The following is a 22,722-nucleotide window of genomic DNA, read 5'->3' on the forward strand; positions in this document are numbered from 1 at the left end:
TGCAAACTGTTGAAAGAAACCGGTGGCTAGTTCAAAATACCATGCCAGGCAGAACGTGACCCAAATATCCTATTCATACATTGCCGACTTTTCTTTTTCCCCTGCTTCTGACTAGTGTCCAAGATGGTGTCGTTCTGTATTACGACTTGCCTGAACCTGCAACCTTGTTCCTTGTATCGTCAAACCTCACATCCTTGGTTTTTGACACCTCAATCTTGACATCCTCAGTCTTTACTGTTAACTCAACACAAGCAGCTTCGGCAAGTGGCACAGCTGTGGGCTTCTCAAGGCCAATGCGAATGATCTCTCCATAAAAGTCATCTCGCTTGGTCCTCAGTTCCCTGGCAATGTGGAAAGCAAGGCTAGCTGCCAAAGCCTCCAGAGTTTCGAATGAGGATTCTGACATGGCCTGTACAAGTATGTGTCAGTGCATGGGTGGTGGTGGATCGGCCATCTGGAGTTTACTCACATCGACGATAATGCTCTCTATAACGGCATAGTTATCATGGGCTGTCTGATACTCATCGATCTTGATGTTTGTGATGACAACTTGTTTGGCGTTTCGCTCATTGCTGTTGACGCCGATGAGCGTAGGCACCCTGATTCCTTCCAAGCCCAATTCCAAGCTTCGTGCCGTAATGGCCGAGTCAACGAAGAGACACGAGCCAGTGAGCCTGATGGCACTTCCCATCAATGATGCCTTGGGGAGAACTAGCGAGACTGATAGACGTCGGATGAGGCTAGTCTGGAGGAAAGCCTTTGTCTGCTCAGCAGAAGGGTCCTTCACGCCGGTATACTGGAAACCAGTGAGGTCGACCCAGAGCCTGTTCAAGACGTCACTCAGTGACAAGGCTGACTTTGGCAACTTCTCCAAAGTGCTGAGAATAGACTTGCTCAGAAGACCATAGTGCACCGTGTCAGAGTCTACCTTGTCGTCTGCGGAGGATGAGGGGAACGCATGTGTCAGTGAGACCTCTGCAGATATAAGCAAAGGCTGTTGCTTTGAACCTCGACCCCAGGCATCCTTTGGGCCTTGTATTGTTGTCTGGAGGTTTCGCACGCGGACCATAGCGACTGGGTCGCCCTCAGCGTTGGAGAGCCGCCGCGACGAGACGAGAGGAGTTTCTTTGCCCATGGCTGATGATATGATGTGACTCAATTGGTTCTGAGCGAATTGACAACAAGTGGCTTGCAGTCGGTAACAACGCGACACGGCGCGGTGCAAGAAGCCCGTGGTTTTAGAAGCGAAGCAGATTTCTTCTGATTTGGCGAATGCTTCTATTGGTGGTTGTTTGTTTAGTTGTTGACTCTGGAGTACAGAGTTATGTCATTTGTGTGACTCTGTGAAGCTAGAATGACAAACAGCAGCGGGGCAAGCCTCATCCAAAACTGTCTGTCTACACGACCCGACAACAGAACATCACCAGCGCTTGTCATACAGTATCGTTGATTAATATACACGCATTTATATTTACATCATGTGAGATTCATTTCACGATATTACTCGAGTTGTCGTTTCTTGTAGCACTGTTAAATGAATATTTGAGACAAACATTGTGTTAAAATCAAATCATCATCCTTTTGCTACGACTTACATTCGGATACAGCTAATAATAAGGGAGAGACGAAACCACGTATCAATACTTTTTTTTTCACCTAGTAGTATCCCAATACCAATATTTTCTTTCGTCTTTCCAGGTACTTGCCATCGCTCTTGTCTGATTGATGTGAATGAGTATGTCACGTGATGCATTGGACAGTCGACTACCCTACATACATTCACTGGACATCCAATATTCCTCGCAAACTCGACTTCAACAGAGATTTCGTCAGTATCTCTGGAAACCAGTATCAACTATTCATGATGAACCATCGCCTCAGATCATGTCGATAACTTTAGACGAAACAATGGCGACCGTGGAATACATTTGACGATCCACCCAGGGTACGGAAACAATTAGTTGTGAAGTGAAGCATTATGCTGAACCTGCTGATATACACAGTTTGAAACTGGATACAAACCTCAAACCGTCTGTCACCGATATACTACCATCTCAACTTCAAAAAGCCGCCCGTGACGGCATCCTTCCCGTGGTTCGCACAATCCTCATCCTCTCACCCACCACAGCGGTTCTCAGGATCAACATTCCGTCGTTCGGACCTTTGGTCTAGGACCAGGGTTTCAAACATGTATTGGGGCTGCTCTCATGCACTTGCACCTGCATCTGTATTTGGACCGAGCCAGCCCTGTCTCGCTTCTCAATCTGTAGCCCTGTGCTGCTCGCAAGGTTTCGAGTCCCATTCGGACCAAGTGGTCGTATGAGGAAGCTCAGGCACTCGTAAAATCACGCAGCCGCGTGTTGAAGTCGCATTTCCGATGGGGAAAAGAAGAAGAAAGACATTCGGTTCCAGAACATCGGGTTAACACTTATAGCCGTTCGGAAGACCAATCTGTATAAGGCAACTGCAAATGCTTGACAGTATTGCGGATAAGACATATGAATAGCGTAGCCTTGGGGTGATCCTCAGGGTCCGTGGCCTTAACCCACGGCCGTATCGTCCATGAGTCCACAGTTAAGCTGTTGCTTATCTATCTCGCTTAGCAGTAGAACCAGAGTCGCCTAAGCTATTTTTTACGCGGTTGAAACACAGACGACAACGACCACGATGACGAGGTCCTGATGGTGGAGTAACGAAATAGGAAGAGATGAAACGCGACGACGTAGTCGGACGATGTCTCCAGGCCGGTCCTTGCTTTTTCGAAAACGCGGTAAACCAGCACCATCAACTTCCAGAATTTAGCAAAAGTAACACTCGAATTCGACCAACAGTTGTCAGCGCTAAGTCTATAGAATGAGTGACTAAAAGGCCGTGTTGGCACCTTGTAACCCCCCCAGGTTGCATTGGACTGATGCTACCACAACGATCAATAATGAAGATCATATCGCTGCGGCTCTCTCGCCGAACCTTTCGGCAGAATCCGTATACGATGCTACCCGACGATTTCCAGCACAAATGGAATCCTCCTCCACAACGGTGAGGAGCAGTAGCATCAACTAACTAACTTCTCCGTAGGATTCGTGTCAATAGTGCCCGAACGTACGGACAACCCTAGCCCACAACGGCGAAGTTGCCCAGATTTGTATATAGCAATCTGGCAGGACCGTAACGAAACTAGTAGACAAAGTAAAACGCCTTCCAAGTGTTTAGCTGACCGGGCCGCCGCGCAAAAAGCACAGAAAAGACCAACACCCAAGTTTAATCATCCTTCGGGTTTACGTGCCAGATAGAGTTAGCTCCCTCATCAAACTGGACGAGTCAATTCAGGCTCAGATCAGTACAATGGTTTGGCTAGGACAGAAGCTATGCTGTGGGTTTGAAGGCCGTGTCATGGGCAGCTTCGCTGTTAATAGAATTAATCGAGGTCAGTGCAACTTGGTAGGCTGGTCAGTTTCAGTTTCGTGCGTAATCCGCGTGTTTCATGTTTTAGTCCGGAATATTCCATTCCGCGTTCCATATGTAACTTTAATTGCACTTTGCTTTGTATCCAACTAACTGCAAACAACAGATCTTTCTTCCTTACCACTAGACGCTCAAAAAAGCTCTAGAGTATCCATCTGGCCCGGAGAGTGCGAAAAAAGGATAATGACCACGCGAACATCCTGGACTGCCTGGCTGACCGGTATGGATAATCATCTCGCAAACCAACATGGCCAAATTTCAAATCCGAGTATTGCAGTATTTCTTGCTGTGCCACTCCGGTTAAAATATACGGCACTACCCACCTCTCGACTTCCGTGAGAGATGGGGTTGCAGACGCAACAAGATGCAACAGTTCCGAATCGGAAACGACCTTGCGAATTGCATCCATCGGATGGAGACCGGAGACAGCACGTAGTAGCCAAGAAAACCTCCTTCTGCAAAGACCTCGTTTCTGACGGTGTACGTTATATCTTACCTGTCAGCTGGGTCAATTGTTCCGTTGACCTTTATGCGACATTATGTATAATACGTACATTGATGAACCGGGGACGGCTTCCTGCAAGACAATTCCCCTGAATGCTTCCCGAATTAGGACAATATCCACTATCTATGGAGACGGGAGGAATATCTGCAAGGGCCGGAGCAGACACGCACCTGCAAGCATGCGGCACATCAAACCCAGGTTCTTTGACTAAGTAACTACTAATAAGGCATGGCATCATGCCACGATTGAGGCAGTAAGAGATTCCTGGTCCTTAACACTACCAATAAACAATTATTGTAGTATCCATTGTCTTTGACAGATGTCAAGGGAGGAATCCGAAACCTTCTTTACAGCGGAGAATATTTCTGTTGACTTTTGTAAGGGTTGCCAGGCTGCGAGCAACGTAGAAGCATGGCATACCAGATAAAATAAGCACACCTTGTTGCCGTTATCCGTGGATGTGTGAGCCGAGAGAAAACGCGCTATATCTGGCATAGGCATCTGAGCCGTACCCAACCAATGACCCAAGGGCCTCTCCACCATCACCGAAGTGCACTTACAAGCAAACAGTTCCTTTGATAGCCTAGCATAACCCGTGTTCACTGTTCCTCAAAAGGCACTAGCCAGGAACTCGGATGTGAGGATGCTGAGCCGTCTGGGGAAGGATCGCGGGGACGACAGGAGTGAGTACAAAAGGGCAATTCGACTTGAAAGGATGACTGTACGTGTTACGAGGAGCTGACAGCACCATAGTATTCGCAGCCGGTGGACCTGTTGCGAAGTGTCCCAGTCAGACTCTGGCACCTCTCAGTAAATAAGATTCTGTTCACGAGTTTCACGTGAAGCTTTCTGCGGGCGATGCAGTAACAGTTGAGTTTGATACCTGGTGGTTGCATTTTTACTCAACGTTTTTGTGAAAGACATCGTACGAGAGAACCTAAAGTCAGTAGTAAGCAGAAATGGAAAGCACCACACCATCAGCTTTGCAGACTCTGCAAACCAGGTACAGCGTAAGTGGCTAACAAAATGGTGTGAAGTGAGCTGCCCTGAGCATGCACCATGGTGTACAGTACCTGCATCGAATGCACCTGTAAGGCACGGCATTACCTACTTGCTGACTGCTTCATGAATGAGGCAAGTTGTCATGTTCTTGTCAAGGTAACATATTGTTCGGATTACGGTGGTGACAGTGAGGACGATGACGCTTGGCCGTATACGAATATGCCATAGACGAATTGGGAAGTTATTTGTGAAGCTATAGCACAGGAACATGGTCTGATGTGGTGGTGGGTGGATGGATGGATGCAGGTGGAAGATGTAAGCTGATGCTCCTCGATTGCGTGCATCTTCAGATCTGCCATTGGTACCCTTCCAACCGAACCCTGAAGAAAATTTTCGTTGGCCGAAGTTGGCGAGCTTCAGGTGGTGGGAAACGCAGCATGCGTAGGTACTATGATGGTAAGTATTTGGGTCGATGATAGTGGCCGATGATATATATGCATAAGATAGGTGTTAACGATGCGCGCTTTCTCATGCTTGGTGATGTAAAAGATGAGATGCATATGTTTGGGGAAGCCTCTTTCGACAGCGATTGGACCCGACAAAGTTGATGATAGTGGATATATCGCAGAGTGTAAAAACCAACACGCAAATCAGAAGTCGAGATACGTTGTTGGAAGGAGTAACAAGGTGATGATATTGATGAGTGGCGAAAAAAGAGCCAACCAACAAAAACCCGAAGCCAGAAACCGAGCAGTACCTAACACTAACAGAGTTGACAGGGACCAGGACAAGGGAACCGCCCATGGATGTGACTGACCAGGGATCGACAAGGGCCCAAGAAGGGCCGAGAAGCCAGTAAAGACAAAGAGACAGCAGCTGTCACGTCCCCCAAGACAGTGTTGGAAGCGAACTGTGAGCGAGAGACCGTTAGTGGTTAAGGCTGCCGCGCAGGCTTGTGATCTGTCGATGATGGCTTTTCGTATGCGGCAAATGACGAGCGTTGAAAAAGACGTTGAGATATTAGATTGGAGCTTGTACGTAGGCGATAGATTAGAAGGTTACTGGCCAAGAGTCGTTTTGCTTTTTCGCTAATAATTGTTTGGGATAGAACTGTAGGGCTCGTTGTTGGATGTTGATGAATCAATTAAAAAGGAAAATGTTTATGGGATGATTGGTGAGAGCGTTACAACTTGGCTCAAGAAATGAAAGACAGTTTAACTTGCCTCTGGACAAATGGAATAGACTCCACTGCCTGCTTGCCCTGTGAAGTATGGCAGTCGCAGTGGAAAGAAACATTTTGTGGACAGATGAATGATAACCATCCGGGGGAAGGAGAGGGATAGGCCCACCAGATCGATGCCTGCCCGTCAATCCAATCCGAATCCCTGTGCAATTCAATTCCCACTCACGAAACAACAAAAAGAAAACATCAGACGTTGATTTTTACCCGAGACATTGCTGATATCACCGTACCTTATACCACACCTATTTTTGACCGTTGTTACATACCATAATAGCATCGTCGTATTGAACTGAACTGTAGCGCTCAACTCAACTCTGTTGAGTCATGGAGAAGAATTGCCCGCATACGAGATCGGTACTTCTCTTATTGGTTGCCGACCAGTCAGTGGATTGGTTACACCACGCTCAGTTCACTTTGTTTCGGGTCAGCTCAATTTAATCTACAGCAGGTCTCAGCTCAGCCTCCACGACTTATCACAGCAGCCAGGTCCATCATTGCCGTATTACCAAATTTTGAAACGAAGCACGGTCGACTCCAAGTCCCGAGAGCACCTCTAGCCAACAACCGTCTGCGGTGTTGGGGAACTGTGGCGCGAGGCCTAACATGATTTTGACTCGAGAAATTCCTGTGCGTTTAATTACACTGATCATTAACGTGACTCGGCGTCGCTATGACTTTGTTGTCGGGACGTCACGTTTCGAAAAGCACACGGAACAAGATGGTCTAAAACACTTCCACATTGGTTCACAGACCGAAGGGCGGCTAAGCCGTGCTCTTCACATATAAATAACAAAGCTTGGCAGGAGTCCGTCTCTCTAAGCTCTCCTGTCATTTTGGTGCTAATGAAAAGATGGCGTCCTTCAGGTCTTCAACAGTGTAGTGTACCAACCAATTCAAGGTTGGGCCAGGAGCTAGACCAACATCCCATCCATTGATAAGAAATGCGAGTGTATGTAAACAATAATGACTGGTCTGCTCATAGGATTCATCATGTTGCATACATGGTGCTATGGCTTCCACCGACAGGTGTTGTTTGGTTGAGAAACCACCAATAATCAATTCTCGATGCACTTGTTTTGTCGAGGCATTTGTTGATAACTGACCGCTGTAGATCTACCACGACGCCCAGACTCACGGACCTTAGTCACCTGTGAGGGTGCGAGGGGCTAGAATAGCGTCATACCTGATACTTACCTACCTATTTGTTTTCTTGGGCTGTGGAATTACCAGTCTTCTGGGCTACATACTACGTACTACTAAGATTGATTAATTACCGTCCCCTATTGTTAACAAACGCTCAAGTTTTGCTCCAAGAGTTCATCCGCAGCCCTGTGGATAAATTCAAGAGTCAGAGAGTCAGAAAGACCCGAGTAAGGTAAGTGGCAGGGGTGTGTCGGGACATCCAAGACATGCATCGACGACCCCTGAGTCTCCGCCTTTCACATTAGCACGTCCAGGCACGCCAGGTACGACAGGCATCCGCACCACAGCTTCTTGGAAGATGTGCTACTTCTACTCCACTCACTTGGAGACCCTCGTCTATGTTAAGCTTCGCCTGTATTGCGTACGTACCTGCGAAGGAGGGCACACATTAGGTTAGGTACTTCTTTGGCTCACTCTCCTCTGCCCAGACTCTGCACTTTGACGGCACCGATGCACGGCAGAGTGGGTCTTTACCAACTTCAACAATCCCTGTATCTCACTCATTCAGGTCCTCTTCCATTGCTGGACGCCGCCCGCTTGTCATCACCGCCCGCTCCCCCAATCGCACGTCGAGTCCTGGTGCTTAGCAGTCTCAGCGCCTGCAACTCTTTTGGTTTGGTCTCCATCAGGGCCCTATTGGCCCCTGCTCACTGCCCCTAGTCCTGGTTCGCCATGCCTCTATGTATGTATTGATCCAGGATGCTCCGAATAGATGGGCGAGATGCAGGTAGACAGGAAACCCTACCAGACTCCAACATGACAGGGGGGTATTTGAGAGAGGCAAAGCATACAACCCTGCTGCCTCCACCTTGACTTCAAGTGTCGTTCTCGATTCCCCGTTGTCAGTGCTCGAGGGCCCCGTATTGGTCCTGGTCAAGTACATACAGAGATCTCCCTCCATCTCCATTCATCCCATGAGCTTATATGTCCCGTCTGCCCTCCTCTCCATATGAGTGACTCTGAATTCGCAGGTTGTTTCATGAGTCTAAGTGCTGGTTGCACAGTGTTGCTGTGACACTTTTCTAACAAGTTTTATTGTATAATATTCTGATCATCATCGTACATCTCTCTCTCTCTATTGTCATACCTTTCTCTCTCTTCTCGAAACTATCTCGGCGCTGCCGTCTTGTCACACATTTTCGAACTTTCGTCAACGGAACGCCTATTATGCTTTAAACTGATTCAACGTCGATTATCACGCCTCTCCAACTGGTACCGGAGGAAAAAGCACAACTCTCGATTGTAGACGTCTTGGGCTTGGGTATCTTTGGCTGGACTATCGATAAATCGGATTGGCACGGCAAGCCTGCCTATTCTTCATCATGGCTAACACAACAATGGGTATTAACATGTGCCCTCCGCCATTCTATGATGCCGCTATATTCCCTAACGAGGGTGGATGTAAGTGAGCTGAATCTGGGATATAGGTCTTATTCCTAACAAATGCAGTTATCGATGGCCGGCTCTGCAAACAAATAGGCAGTACTGTGTGCTGCCTACCTTGTCCTATGACGGACTGGGTTTACCCCGAACGATTCGAGACATTAACTTCAGTCGCAAACTGGGTATCGCTCGCCAGCCAGATATGTTGCCTTTTCTTACTTCTATCATGGGCATGCCTCCCTGTTGAAAAAACCAACCGACATTACTTGAGCATATGCCTAACCATTGCCATTCTACTTATGAACGTAAGTGATACCAACGCTCACTTAGACGTTGACTACAGTAATTAACCCTTCAAAATATAGATGGGCTTCGTGGTACCCCTCGTGGCACAGCCAGAGCAATGCTACAATGAGATTACACCGCACAGCATGCACACCAGCAAAGTCTGTGGTGCCTCTGGTACCTTTATTCTTCTAGGAGGCTGGGCGGGTGTTATGTGGGTGTTCCTCAGATCGGTATCTCTCCATCTTCAGATTTGCTGGCAAGTCCTCGTCGGCAAAAACTTCATGATCTTTGCTCAAGCAGCCGGCTGGGGAGTTCCTACACTGGGAATTGTTTTGGCCCTCGTCTTCAGTGGTGTCTCGTTCCGGTTTGGCAAGACATGCCACATCAACCACGAGAACAGTTTGGCTGACTTTTGGATTCCACTTCTCCTCTTTGCTGGACTAACAGTCATCATCACCTTTGCCACTTTTGGCTACTGTATCAAGGTCTATCTGGCATCCCTTTCTGACAATGGTGCATCCTCCGAGGGTTCCAGCCTGCCTACTTACACGCATAGCGTCAAGACAATGAGCCCACGTCAAGTTTACCGCCGAGTTCGCCGTGTCATCGCCCACCAATGGCGTGGAATCGCCATTGTATTGATCATTATCGCCGACGTCATCTTCTTTTCTGTAGTTTTCGTCTTCCAAGACAACGTTGTTCAGTCCGTTGCAGACGATCCTGACAAGGCAAATGACTGGGTTGGATGCCTTTATCTTACACAGGGCAAAAAGGAAGAGTGTTTCGACGAGGCATCTGGCCTAGTTATCAACGAGGCAACTGTAACAGCTGTGCTTCTTCTCTTGGCGGTATGTGTTCCATGAACGATGCGTTCATCAAAGTAGTTACTAACAGTATGATAGTTCAACGGTATGTGGCTAGTCCTCTTCCTGGGACGATTATCTATGATCCACGGTTGGATCGACTTGATCAAACGACCCTTCGTCCGAAGCAAGAAGGAGTTCGTGTCAGTCGATGCGCGTGTCGACGTCAAGAGCCAGCCACGCTCATACGAGATGCTTTCAAGAGATTCGAGCACTGCAGTAACACCCATCTATCCAGCGGCAAAGTCTCCAGAAGATGGACGAAGAACACCAGACTACTTCGGCAGCACAGCTCGTTATCATGCGCCTGCCAGATCCTTCTCAAGCCCTAGGCCACTGCCAAATCAGGACGCGAACTCGCCCCCACTACCGATCTACAACAAAGAGATGAACCCTCTCGGTATGAACCGAACATAACAAGGGTTGATTACAGAAGCGAAAGACCCCAAAAGTAAAACATCCTAAAAGGGATGACTAATTTATATTCCAACCTTTTTTTCTTATAATCAAAAGACATCCGGAACAATGGCAGAATCGAAGCCTTTCCGGAACATGTACCAACAATGCGCAATCGGCCAAGTCCTGGTATCGCGTGGTCAGTTATCACTCGCCGAGCGATTGAGACCAGCGGCCGAAAGCACAACCTCATCAAGAGATGGAAGACGGCGACAACAGCCGCAACTGTATTTTCTTTGTTCGAACTTGAGATGTGAAAAAACCATCAGCACAACCGCAAGACGTTGGTGCTTGTACGATTCAACCTTGCAGTGCAGGGACACGAGAGAAGAAAAAGAGTTGGATGACGATGATCTGAGGCTCCATGTGAACGACACTGTCTCGGACACTATATTAGCGGACTGCGGGAACAGACGAGGATTGACGGAGCTACGGATCTGAGATGATTCCGCACATGCCGGTAGATCTGGGATGGCGATGAGGATCGAGAGCAATTGTCAATGACTATGAATAATTGTCGACCTGGGTCATGCCCATGTGTTGCAACGTGCCGGAAGTTGCGGATTTAGGAAGCAAAGGAGCGATGGCAGAGGCCGAGGCCGAGAACGAATCATCGTGTTCGAATTCGGGGATTTCTCGAAACGCCAAGGATCGCCATGCGTTCAACATCTCACGTTTCACCCGCCGTGAATGCTTTAACGTGCCAAATGATGGCATTTTTATAGAATATCATAACAGCCAATTACTTAATCATAAGATATCAAGTTATAATATTATACACTACCAAGAAGAGATTTCCCTATGCAACGTGCCGATTAGTCAATGAATAAGCCCAAGCTCAGGTAATGACGAAATTGAGGTCTCTATCCAATGTCGTGTCGCGTGAGTTGACGGCCAGTCTCCATCAACCACGCTCTCTTAGTCACAACGCCATGCATTCTCTTCCGGATGAGCCGGAAGATGAGACTACCTTGAAGACTTGGCAATCGGATTGATTGATCTGTAATATGTTAATCATTACTCTGTAGTGCTATATGACTACGCGGTGAGTGAGCTCAAGCATAATAAATAGGCTCCCGGCAGCCGTTATAATGCTGGTCTTTATCTTTATTCAATCTAATCTCGTCCTACTGTGGTCTTTATCTCCACTAGGTTGTATACAAATAATAGCAACTTGAGACATTGCGACTCAACTCTGACAAAGCATCTGGATCGAGTTTTGAATATATCAGAATCGATCTAATAGTTTCTTCCTGGGACCGACAAAGACACAACTTGATCTGTCAATTTTTCAAAGATACAATAAGACTCGGTCAGAAACGTGACTTGAGGCTCAACTCAAAAGTCATCTTGGTGGTAGCCATGTGGTCGGCCTTCCGGAACCGGCCCCGCTCTCCGACGTCGCCGATGGACGACTTACAAGATCACTTGCTGGGCGATTGGACAGATGTTGAGCAGAATATGAATATCGAGGAAGAAGATGATGGGAAAAAACAAGATGGATCAGAATACTCTAAAAGGACAAGAAAACCAGCGCGACACGTTCACTTTGCCGATGACGGGAAACTAGATACGAAGATCGATACAACTGCACAAACTAGCACACGAATACGAAGATGGAGTTGTCTACTTAGTCCGAGCAGTATCATACTTGTGGCTGCGACAATATTGTTCCTCGGAGTTGGCTATGTCTATCAATGGAATATCGAAACTGCGCTGCACCAAAGCTGGGTTCCAGATGCTGCTAGCGAGCGCTTCAGTCACAACCCGTTGCCTCCACCGCCAGAGCATCTCCAGATCACCAACTACACACTACCACTGCGAACGCAAGGCCGGGATATAGTTGACGCAAACAGCCGTCGTTTCAAGATGGCATCGGTGAACTGGTACGGCGCGAGCGATGAGTTCTTCGTTGCTGGAGGATTGGATATCCAACATCGCGACGAGATCGCTAGAACCATCAAAAAGCTCGGATTCAACAGTGTTAGACTACCCTATGCGGACGAGTTGGTCATTAAAAACCCAGTTGTTGACGAGAAACACCTTCGCGCGAATCCTGATTTGGTGGGCTTGCGGGCTCTGGATATCTTCCACGCTATTGTCGGGACTCTTACCAAAGCCGGTATTGCAGTTATCGTCAACAACCACATCACCAGCGCAACATGGTGCTGTGGTGCTAACCCTTGTGATGCGGGCTGGTCCAATGATCACTTAGGTCCTATCTGTCGAGTAAGACAGACCGAGGAAGAATGGATTCAACATTGGGAGACGATTATGCTACCGCACATTGAGAACCCGCTCGTCATTGGTGTTGACCTGAGAAACGAAATCCGCGGACTTTGGGGAACAATGCCGTGGTCCAAATGGGCACCAGCTGCTGAAAGATGCGGCAACCGGCTTCTTCAGATGAACAGGGACTGGCTTGTGATAGTCGAGGGAACCGAATCCTCCAACGATTTATCCAATGTCTGCAAGCGTCCTATTCTATTAGATGTCGCCCACCGGTTAGTGTACTCGGCACATGTATACGCGTGGTCTGGCTGGGGCAGCTGGGAGGGTCGATTCCTCCAGCGCGATTACAAGTCATTTGCAAAGACAATGCGGCACAGCTGGGCATATATTCTCGAGAAGCAGATTGCTCCGGTATGGGTTGGTGAGATAGGCGCTCCTGTGCAGCCGTCAGTTGGCGATATGAATTACTGGCAGCATCTAACGCGGTTCCTCCAAGAGATGGATGCTGACTTCGGATACTGGGCACTCAATGCACGCAAGCCAAAGGGGAATGTTACCGAGAGATATGGCTTGTTGCAGGATGACTGGAAGACACCAGTGCTCGATTACCGGATGAAGGATATGTTGGAGCTCATGGCGGCTTGAGCGTGTTGAATAATGTATTTGATGTTATGGATGAAATAAGAATGGATTGATGGGTTTTATTTGGAGGATATACCTTTATAGCGCAATTGATATTATATGGATATATCATTCAGGTTGATGTGTGTTGTTTGGGCGATGGTGTGCCCAAGTTCTAACTGAATTGAGCGTTGAATTCACTTAATCGTGACTTGCTGCATGTTTGGCTTAGTACTAATATACTGAGACACTGAAGGTACTTTTTGTGGTAAGACATACATGTGTTGTAGACTTGAGGCATTCGATTCCACAATATCTACTTGAGAATACATGACCAGTTGTCTAGGTAGGAATATGTAGATAAATGACAAACATCGAAATAGAGTTTACATTACCTACCTAGTCTAGAATGATTTCCTGTCCCGCTGTCGGACCCTAAAACGGCAAACTGTAGATTTTAGAATTTACCTATTCTTACGCAGTCCATATTAATCGTGACAGTATTCAGTATCAGTTTTGTAGCGACTATTATCCGTTTACGCGTACCAAACGGGCTGCTTATCGATAACAATCTACGTAAACAGTAAGGAACTGACGTGCCGCTGCACTGCACCCCGCGACGCTCAATTCAGCCGCTCACATTGGACCGGACCTTCCAAGAAGGCACCCGATAACTGAGATCCTCTCTTGCCTGCACTGTGGTAGCCTGGCTTGGCCTGGCCGTGTTGTGTTGTACACTCACTCAGCTTCTGCATAAACAACATTCCGACACATCGGATTAGATCAGATCAGATCAGATCAGATCATATCATATCATATTGCCGGTATTACCCTCGGCTGCTGAGAACAAAAGAGACGAAATAAGCGAGTCAGTTTATGTCATCTTTAGACTGGCTCCCACATCATTTATTTCCGCACCCTAGACTAGGTACAGTCGAGGTCAACTTTTGCTGATGGCAAACCAACAACAACCCGGCAACCGCAAATTCCAGCCAATATCCGTCGGAAAATGCTATGCGCAAACCGCCACAGACAGGGTTAGTTTCTTGCGAACTTGAATCTCTGTGCGGGTGTCTCTTTTACTGACGCTGATTCCTTTGCGAATGAGTAGTTTGGCGATGGCGCCAAAGCCGCTGTCCGCGATCGCGAGCGGTTGAACATGGGCCTGCATCCTCAGAACTCCGAAGTCCCCTTTGTTTGGCCTGGTAACGATTCGGACGACGAGAGACAAAGCGGATCTATATACCGATTAATACCGTCCATGCAGAAGTTCAGAGGCAACCTGACTGCTCTCTCCCAAGTATACAATGTGTGACCATCTCTCCTCTACTGTGTTCACAATACTGACTGATAATCATAGCTCTACTTCTCTGCATATCAAGGCCGAATATTCGTCTACAGACCCCGCGCCGCCCCCAGTCAAGCACTCTCGGGCCAACCTGATCTACAACTGAAACCTAAAGCGAGCGAAGTAGCTCGAGTGGTAGGAGGTGCACTCGATGAATCCAGGCCGCATACAGTAAATCATATGACAACCGGATTCCTTGGCGAGGAAGAAGTAGTCCTTGCGTGCTACGATGATGGCGACGTGGTTGCATACTATACCAAGGACCTAGCGAAACGGATCTTCACATGTCGTGGTACGACCGAAACGTCGCACAAAAACCAAACAACCCCAAAGGAGTTCTTTCATGAGAATGTTGGGATATCAGCTTGGGGTTTAGCTGTGCATCGAAGGTCTCGTTTAATTGCTGTCAGCTCGAATCGTCACGAAGTGGTTGTCTTCGCCCTCGCCTTAACCCAGAACCCCCCGAGTCGCAGGACAAGTGTATCCCGAACGACGCAGCCAGCTATTCAAACGCGGACCCGAAATTGGCGAATTGTGATCCGATTACCTCCAGCCGCGGACAATATCCCTAATGTCTGTTTCATAGACGATCGTAAGGGTAATGCGCAGCGTGTCGGTGCTGTTGATGTCAAGGGGAACGCATGGCTTGCAGATATCTGGAAAGGGAACGTAGGCCCAATTGAGGTCCGACCGATATCCGAGACTCTGATGAGGAGTGAAGAGTTCTTCCCTGCTCCGTCTAGAGGATGGGGAATATTCAGCCTCGACGAAGGGGATTTCTTGAAAGTCAAAACCACGGAGGAGCTATTTGGTTTACCTACAGAGCAACTTGAAATCGTCCCGGCGGGCAATGGGCAGCCCCTGGTGAACATTAGAAATGCCCTCTCGAAGATTCCTGACAACCCTCAATTGATCCCGCCTCCTCTCACAGCCATGCCAACCATCCCTGGCCCAGCTATTTGGGAGCCGGGTTTATTCCAGCCATGGTTTGCGATGCCGGATGGAACAGGACTACTAGGCAGCGATGGAAGCGACGCTGCAGGTGAGGATGAATTTGAAGACACCGAGGAAAGCGACGAGGAAGGCGACACAGATGGGAACTCTGAAGTTGATACAGAGGTTGCCACTGTTACGGGTTGGGGCGCCATTAACTTCCCGCATTACCATGCGCAGGAGCATGGCAATAACAAGTCGGCCGCCAGTCTTCCCGATAACTTGCATGCGTGGGATGAGACGTTGAAACAAGCCGACTTCAAAGGGCGGCAACACGGAAAAAAAGACAAGGACGAAGCTACATCTGGAGACATTGCAAACCCCTTCAAGCTCGACATGACATACTTTCCTCATAGCAACACGGTACATCCAACGCTCCGGGACACCATCCCCATGATGAAATTCCTGGGGAATAGTAGATCCACTGAGCATAACCGACATCCCTTGACACCGCAGGCTCATCTGGCAGATCTTGGGAAGAAGCTGTTTCTGCTACGAACATACGAGAAAGATATCGAGCTGCGTTCATTCGCTGGATCGACAAGTGAAAACTTACCATCAGAGATCGGAGTTGTTTGCCCAGACGTACTGACGTTTGGACGCTTTCGGAATGTCGGTCTGCGAGGGCACTTTCACGCGACAAGCAGGCTGAACATGATTGCTTTGGCCCCTGAACTTTCTCTCATGGCCATTGGGTCACCTACTGGACGGGTTGTGATCATAACACTAACACGAAAGCCTTGCCCTAACGAGCACCACGAAATTACCTGGGAGCACGGATTTCGAGTAGAGTGGGTGCTACCGACAGGATCTGACGAGGCCAAACATCGCAAAACCCTACGACCCATGCACGGGATGGCTCTGGGTCCAGTCCAGACGGGTGACGATGTCGGAGGTAAGGTTGGAGGTGGAGGACCAGCAATGCCACGGCGATATCGGCTGATGCTGCACTATCGAAACCACGATATCTTGTCTTATGAGTTGACACGAGAGGAGCAAACGGGCAAATTATGCATTTTCTGATCCCAGGCGTTTTGATTTGAACTCCCTTTGTTGCTTTCCCATCCCAGGACTCTCCTGGTTCATCGATACCCGGCGGGTGCTTTCATTATGTTAGGCCGGAGTTTTGGCGTCGTGGATAATTATCATGGCAGTTATGCTTTTGGGGTGTCTGAAATTATCAAATACCGTAAATTGACTGCGAATTGGAGGATGAGCGGAGCAGTTTACAGCTGCGCGTCCGCCTCGTGGAGGGGCAGAAGACTCAACCTGTCAGCATAAGAGACGAAATGATTTAGTCAATTTATGACAGTTATGACGGGCTCTTATCAAACTGTATTTCCAGCACCCCAATGTCTGGTTTCATGTTTTCTACTATCTTGAGCATCAATCACTTAAACGCCGTACGTAAGTAGCAACAAGGGGGTAGGTCTGTCGGGTGAATCAGGCTCGTTGGCCATGATCAAGAATAAGAACCGGAGCCAAGGGTGGAGGTCAAATTGCCTCGGGGGCGGTGACAATTATGGATTTGTATTTACAGTTCTTAGTTTGCTGCCTCATCTCGCCTTGAGTATGTATGCATCCGTATCTCGGGGTTCCGGGTCGGCGGGACGAGGCAGAGCCACCCCGCAATCCGTTCCGGGGAGAAGGACAAGACGTAGAAAGTCTTCTAGAAGAGGAGTGACAGTAGTAAAGATAGCTACTTTAGTAGGCAAAGGGCGTGTGGGAGGGAGCTGGCAGAGTCTAGGACATGACCAAGTGCAATTTGTGTTGATTTGATGATAGGCCGAGTCTTGATTGGTTGAGATGCTGCAAGGGCAGATAAGACGGAGAAAATCATGTCTGATCAAGCTGTAAAGAGTGAGTGTGATTGGATAGGTTAAAGTTAAAACCTGGGGATAGATGCTGAACATTGAAGTCCTGGCAGTTTACGGGAGACGTCATGAAGAAGAAGATATTTCGATGAGGGAGCCTTGCTGAAGAGAAAGTATCAACTTCCGAAAATGAGGCTCACTACTAGTGGAAAGTGTCATGGATATTGATATTCTTAATGAACGGCCTCACCGAGATACCCGTGTTAAAGCCGAGTTTTGGACTCTTCAAAGTGCCGGCATCAAATTCGGAGCGGCCCCAAAATACGTCCGAATTAACGGTACGGAAGAGAGGATCCGCCTCCCGATGTGCCGGGATGCCCCGGAATACAAGGGAGCCAAGCCAAGCTTTCACACCCACGATGCAGATGCAGGGCAACCGCCAAGATTTATAAAGATGTAAGCTGAGTATCGTGCTGTGTCACTCACTGTAAGCTGATCGACTTTGAAATGCGATTGGGTTCTTGGGTACAGAATAAGAATTAAAATAAGAAACAAAATAAGAAAGGCATGGGGGTTGGATTCGTTGCATGATGACTGCTTGGGTACTCTGTATACAGAAATACAGCTGGATATATTCACATTTCAGCTTGATAACAATCAATCAATCATTGAGATGATGTTTCAAAAAACAAATAAAAAGGTACTTGTTCGGATTTGCATGCCCGGCTAGCTTTGAAAGACTAGAGACGCATGATTGGTCAGTGAATTATTATGTGTCCATGATTTTAGCAATCGACCCATGTTCTCATTAAACAACTCTTTTACTCACACGAATTCAGGATACGTACCTTTTCTTTCTAGTGGTTACGGCACTATACCGAGAATGCCACAGCCTCCCCCCCACAAAAAACCAACGACAGCAATCATCTTGTTCTGATAAGAAACTAAATTAAAGTAAAAGCTCACATCGAAGAGAGCTGCACCTCAGACGTCCTCGACGGCTCGTTTAGGACGGCTCCCGAGACCTGGGGGCCAATGACAGGCATCAAATTCTCTTATCTGGATGACGCCAGCGAATGTGATTCACTACAGCAAAATAAACAAGATGATGCGCACAAGACAGTGGCGTTCTTCTTCACATGTGAGACAGATCATTCAATCAATAAAAACAAAGTTGACTGGAGCTACATTTTGCTTTTGCTTCAGAATGAAACCCGTGTTCCTGGTGAGAGCTGAAGTGTGTAGGTAGGTCATGATGGCCAAGAAGCCAAGCGATGGTGGTGGTTGCATGCTCTTGTCTTGATATCTCGCCAAGTCTGTTACTAAGATGATTTCGATATCTTACAGAGATGCATTACCTACGACAGAGACAGAGCTGAAAAGGCAATCTATCTAGCTATCGCCTCAGCCAGAATGGTCTGTTCAGAAAAGATTCATTGCATCCCTCGAGCTGGAGCTGGAGCTGGAGCTGAAGCTGAAGCCCAAATCAATCTGGTCTGATATGAGGATGTATGCAAGCACATGGCATGGTATGGAGTTTCAAGGTAGTAATGCAATCAAACGTCTTTACACATTGCCCGTCGTAATGGAATAATCTTTACAGTTTAGTCTCCCCCTCCATCCCTGGTCTCTTGTTGGGTTTCCTCTCCGCATTTACGGACGACGATCAGCAACACGATTACAGTAGTTTCCGATCAAGATGCCCGTTTTATTCTTGTTTGATCCACTCGTTTTTTAACTATTTGGTTATAGTAGAACAATTTTCATCGTCATGATGGCGAGAAACCGGACATGGTGAACCGACAACGGCGAGGTAACATAACCTACATCATCAGAGCAGTTTTTCAGTTTTAATCACAGTAGTGAGCATTCAAATTTCGGCGCCTTGTCTATCTAGGTACATGATCCGACTTGAGTTTTCTTATCCATGCCTGCCCAGTGACAAAGTTTGAGATTTATTGTTACCTTGATTAGGTACAGAGCAGACACAGACACAACCCTGTTCTTTCTGTTCCCCGATAATCTTTGATGCTCAAACAGCAAACAATCTGTCAAAGCACGACAAGGCCTTGTCTTGGGGACCAGAAAACCCCACGCTTTTTCTGTCTCCATGATATCGCACGTCAATGGCGTGTGCCAAACGAAACCCCAGGTCGCTCCAGGGGGGGGAGAAATCGCGTTTTAATTCCCGTCTTTTTTTCTTCGGAGGAGGATTTCCTCATTCTCTGTCCCCAGGTTCTCTTGATCCAATGAATTGAAGTATTCAGGTTTTCATGCACACCCTTGTTTTGTGCTGATGCCCAAGAAGACAGCCCCCATTCAATAGTAAATTGGTCGTACGGGGCATTACACCAGACATTGAAGGATTATCTGTGTGACTTTATTTATATTTGTATTTATTTTTATGTGAGTATATTTATATAAACGAATGAATGAGTCTTTATGCAGAATAAGCTTCCTTCTTTCTTCATGCAACTCTCCAAAGGCGTCTTCTACGAACGGACTCTGTCCGGCAAGACAAGACAAGACAAGACAAGACACCAAAGACAGGGCAGGGGTGTTCCTCCGATCTGGGAATCCCAGGAACCAGCCGAGAACGGCGCTCAAAGAGGAGTCGACATAGTAGACGCTTTACCCAACGAGTATAAGCGTTGAAGAAGCTAGGGTCGGTACTGTACCTGTCGCTATCTTTATCTCTATCAACAACTCGGTACGTACCGATAAAGATATCAATTTTATGAGTCCATTTGGTTACTACGCGCTGTATCTAGCGGGAGTCAGATCAACTGTTGGCGGTATCACAGCGACTAAACAGGTGCTGTACAGCCCTGTGAAATGCTGAAGTGCTAGTACGTACCGTGCTATCTATGCGGCTTGTCCATGGGATGCCATGCCATGCCCATGACATGCCCTGTCTCTAGCTAATCTCTATCTCCCTCCCCCAGCCCAGCCCAGCTGCTATCTATTGTCTCGAATCCAATGTATCGCGCCTCTATCTTGGGTACAAGCAAGATCTGCAGCAGATTGGACTGCCCCCCCATCCCATCCCATCCCATCCCATGGCGCACTTTTTTTTCTTTTTGGCTCGTGGAGAATGGGCCTAGGATGTCTACTCTAGATACGGTTGATATTATAACTAACCCACGTCGAACAAATATATTAAAGTCTTTCCCCGTCTCAGATCCCTTCTCTCTCCCTCTCTCCTCGTCTCTATTCTCCATATCCAGTTCCGTTTTCTATTCCAACTAGGTTACTTCCATACCTTCCTAGAATTGGTGGAACTTTCCTTCCTCATCCGGTCTCCCTCTTATCACTCACTGGATTATACCTTCTTCACCAGCCGAACCGAGAAGGACTACTTCAATCTCATCGACCCTCATCTTCTCGACATTTTTCACTATCAAACATCATCTGAATATACGAACCGAAACCCGACGACACCTGATATACGATAATCCAACATGTCTTACGTTGTCCCCGGACCCCCAACGCCCTTCAATGGCACCAACGAGGAGCTTGGTGGTGATTCCAGTATGTTTTCACTTACGATAATAGAATCACGAAGCCGTGATGCCACTGCAAAGCAAACACTAACATGATTCCCCCCTAGCTACCGAAAACCTCAACCAATGGTACCAATCTGGTGACCAGGCCTTCATCCTCGTCTCAGCCTGTCTCGTCCTTCTCATGGTTCCCGGCATCGCCTTTCTCTACTCCGGTCTTGCTCGAAGAAAGTCAGCTCTTTCTATGCTCTGGGTCGTCATGATGTCCTTTTCCGTCATCGTCTTCCAGTGGTATTTCTGGGGTTTCTCTCTCGCCTTTTCCACAACTTCCAACAACCCTTTCATCGGCGATCTCAAGCACTTCGGTCTCAGACACGTTTGGGGTGCTCCTTCGGTCGGATCGGCTCTGATCCCAGCTCTTCTATATTCTTTCTACCAGATGATGTTCTGCGCTGTCACTGCTGCTCTTACCATTGGTGCTGTCGCTGAGCGAGGCCGTGTCATTCCTAGCATGGTCTTCATCTTCTTCTGGGCCACTCTCGTTTACTGCCCTCTCGCCTACTGGGTCTGGAACCCCAATGGTTGGGGTTTCGTCAACGGTGTTCTCGACTACGCCGGTGGTGTTCCCGTCGAGATTGGCTCTGGTATGTCCGCTCTTGCCTACTCCTGGGTTCTCGGCCGCCGTAACGAGAAGATGATGATGAACTTCCGCCCTCACAACATCTCGCTCATCACTCTCGGCACCATCTTCCTCTGGTTTGGCTGGCTTGGCTTCAACGGTGGCTCTTCCTTCGGTGCCAACCTCCGTGCTGTGATGGCTTGCTGGAACTCTTGCCTCACTGCCATGTTCGCCGCCATGACCTGGTGCATTCTCGATTTCCGCCTGGCCCGCAAGTGGTCCATGGTCGGCTGGTGTTCTGGTACCATCTCCGGTCTTGTTGCCGCTACTCCTGCTTCTGGTTTCCTCGACCCCTGGGCCAGTATCATTCTCGGTGTTGTTGCTGGTGTCGCCTGTAACTTTGCCACTAAGGGTAAGTCAACTCATCAATACATATTGTACCACAGCGACTAACCATATCTTACAGTCAAGTTTCTCATCCGAATTGACGACTCTCTCGATGTCTTCGCTGAGCACGGTGTCGGCGGTATCGTCGGTCTCATCTTCAACGCTTTCTTCGCTCGCGGCTCCATCATCGGCCTCGACGGCGTCAACACTGGTGCCATTGGTGGTTTCATGGATGGCAATTACGTTGTCATTGGCTGGCAAATCGCTGCCATTGTTGGTGCTTCTGCCTACGCCTTTGTCATGTCTGCCATCATTGCCAAGATCATTGACCTCATCCCTGGTCTCAAGCTCCGTGCTTCCGAGGAGGCCGAACTTCTTGGTATGGACGATGACCAGCATGGCGAGTTCTCCTACGATTACGTCGAGGTTCGCCGAGACTTCCTTGCCTGGAGCCCCCACCGTGGTGAGCCCGCAGAGGATGGTGACGTCCTTGAGCCCACTCATGGTATCCATGAGCACCAGTCCATGATGAACCCCAGCGAGTCAGATGACGCCCGCAAGACTCCTTCTCTCAACACACCGGATGTTGTCGCGCCCGACGCGGTCATCAACGAGAAGCATGCTTAGAGTTGCGATTTGCGACCTTGTATTTGCGAGCCAGTTAGCCTTGTTTGTTTTGATATAGAGGGTTTTATTTGTTACAAGAGTAACTTCTCTTGTTGTTTTTTTTTGTTTTATTTTGGGATACTGGGAGTAGCAGGCAGCGGCGTTACGGATTGATCTACTCGTCGACGTATATG

The 22,722-nt window shown here is 48.0% G+C and overlaps 5 protein-coding genes across 5 annotated transcripts; 4 read left to right on the top strand and 1 right to left on the bottom strand.

Annotated features, from left to right (window-relative positions):
- Positions 1 to 139: 139 nt before the first annotated feature.
- FPOAC1_000545 (uncharacterized protein) lies at positions 140 to 1,135 on the bottom strand (the record flags this gene model as incomplete). Its single annotated transcript, XM_044845158.1, has 2 exons — positions 140 to 409; positions 470 to 1,135. The coding sequence occupies 2 exons, from the start codon at positions 1,133 to 1,135 to the stop codon at positions 140 to 142; spliced, it is 936 nt and encodes a 311-aa protein (XP_044711074.1).
- A 7,602-nt stretch (positions 1,136 to 8,737) lies between these two features.
- Positions 8,738 to 10,366, top strand: FPOAC1_000546 (uncharacterized protein; the record flags this gene model as incomplete). The annotated part of the gene is made up of 4 exons (XM_044845159.1): positions 8,738 to 8,816; positions 8,865 to 9,103; positions 9,164 to 9,934; positions 9,989 to 10,366. 4 exons carry the CDS (start codon positions 8,738 to 8,740, stop codon positions 10,364 to 10,366), a joined length of 1,467 nt encoding a protein of 488 aa, XP_044711075.1.
- A 1,446-nt stretch (positions 10,367 to 11,812) lies between these two features.
- FPOAC1_000547 (uncharacterized protein) lies at positions 11,813 to 13,282 on the top strand (the record flags this gene model as incomplete). Its single annotated transcript, XM_044845160.1, has 1 exon — positions 11,813 to 13,282. One exon carries the CDS (start codon positions 11,813 to 11,815, stop codon positions 13,280 to 13,282), a length of 1,470 nt encoding a protein of 489 aa, XP_044711076.1.
- A 929-nt stretch (positions 13,283 to 14,211) lies between these two features.
- On the top strand, positions 14,212 to 16,622 carry FPOAC1_000548 (uncharacterized protein; the record flags this gene model as incomplete). The annotated part of the gene is made up of 3 exons (XM_044845161.1): positions 14,212 to 14,295; positions 14,370 to 14,567; positions 14,619 to 16,622. 3 exons carry the CDS (start codon positions 14,212 to 14,214, stop codon positions 16,620 to 16,622), a joined length of 2,286 nt encoding a protein of 761 aa, XP_044711077.1.
- A 4,252-nt stretch (positions 16,623 to 20,874) lies between these two features.
- Positions 20,875 to 22,549, top strand: FPOAC1_000549 (uncharacterized protein; the record flags this gene model as incomplete). The annotated part of the gene is made up of 3 exons (XM_044845162.1): positions 20,875 to 20,944; positions 21,024 to 21,947; positions 22,002 to 22,549. 3 exons carry the CDS (start codon positions 20,875 to 20,877, stop codon positions 22,547 to 22,549), a joined length of 1,542 nt encoding a protein of 513 aa, XP_044711078.1.
- Positions 22,550 to 22,722: the final 173 nt, after the last annotated feature.

This window comes from Fusarium poae, chromosome 1 (assembly GCF_019609905.1).
Source record: "Fusarium poae strain DAOMC 252244 chromosome 1, whole genome shotgun sequence".
NCBI classification, from domain to species: domain Eukaryota; kingdom Fungi; phylum Ascomycota; class Sordariomycetes; order Hypocreales; family Nectriaceae; genus Fusarium; species Fusarium poae.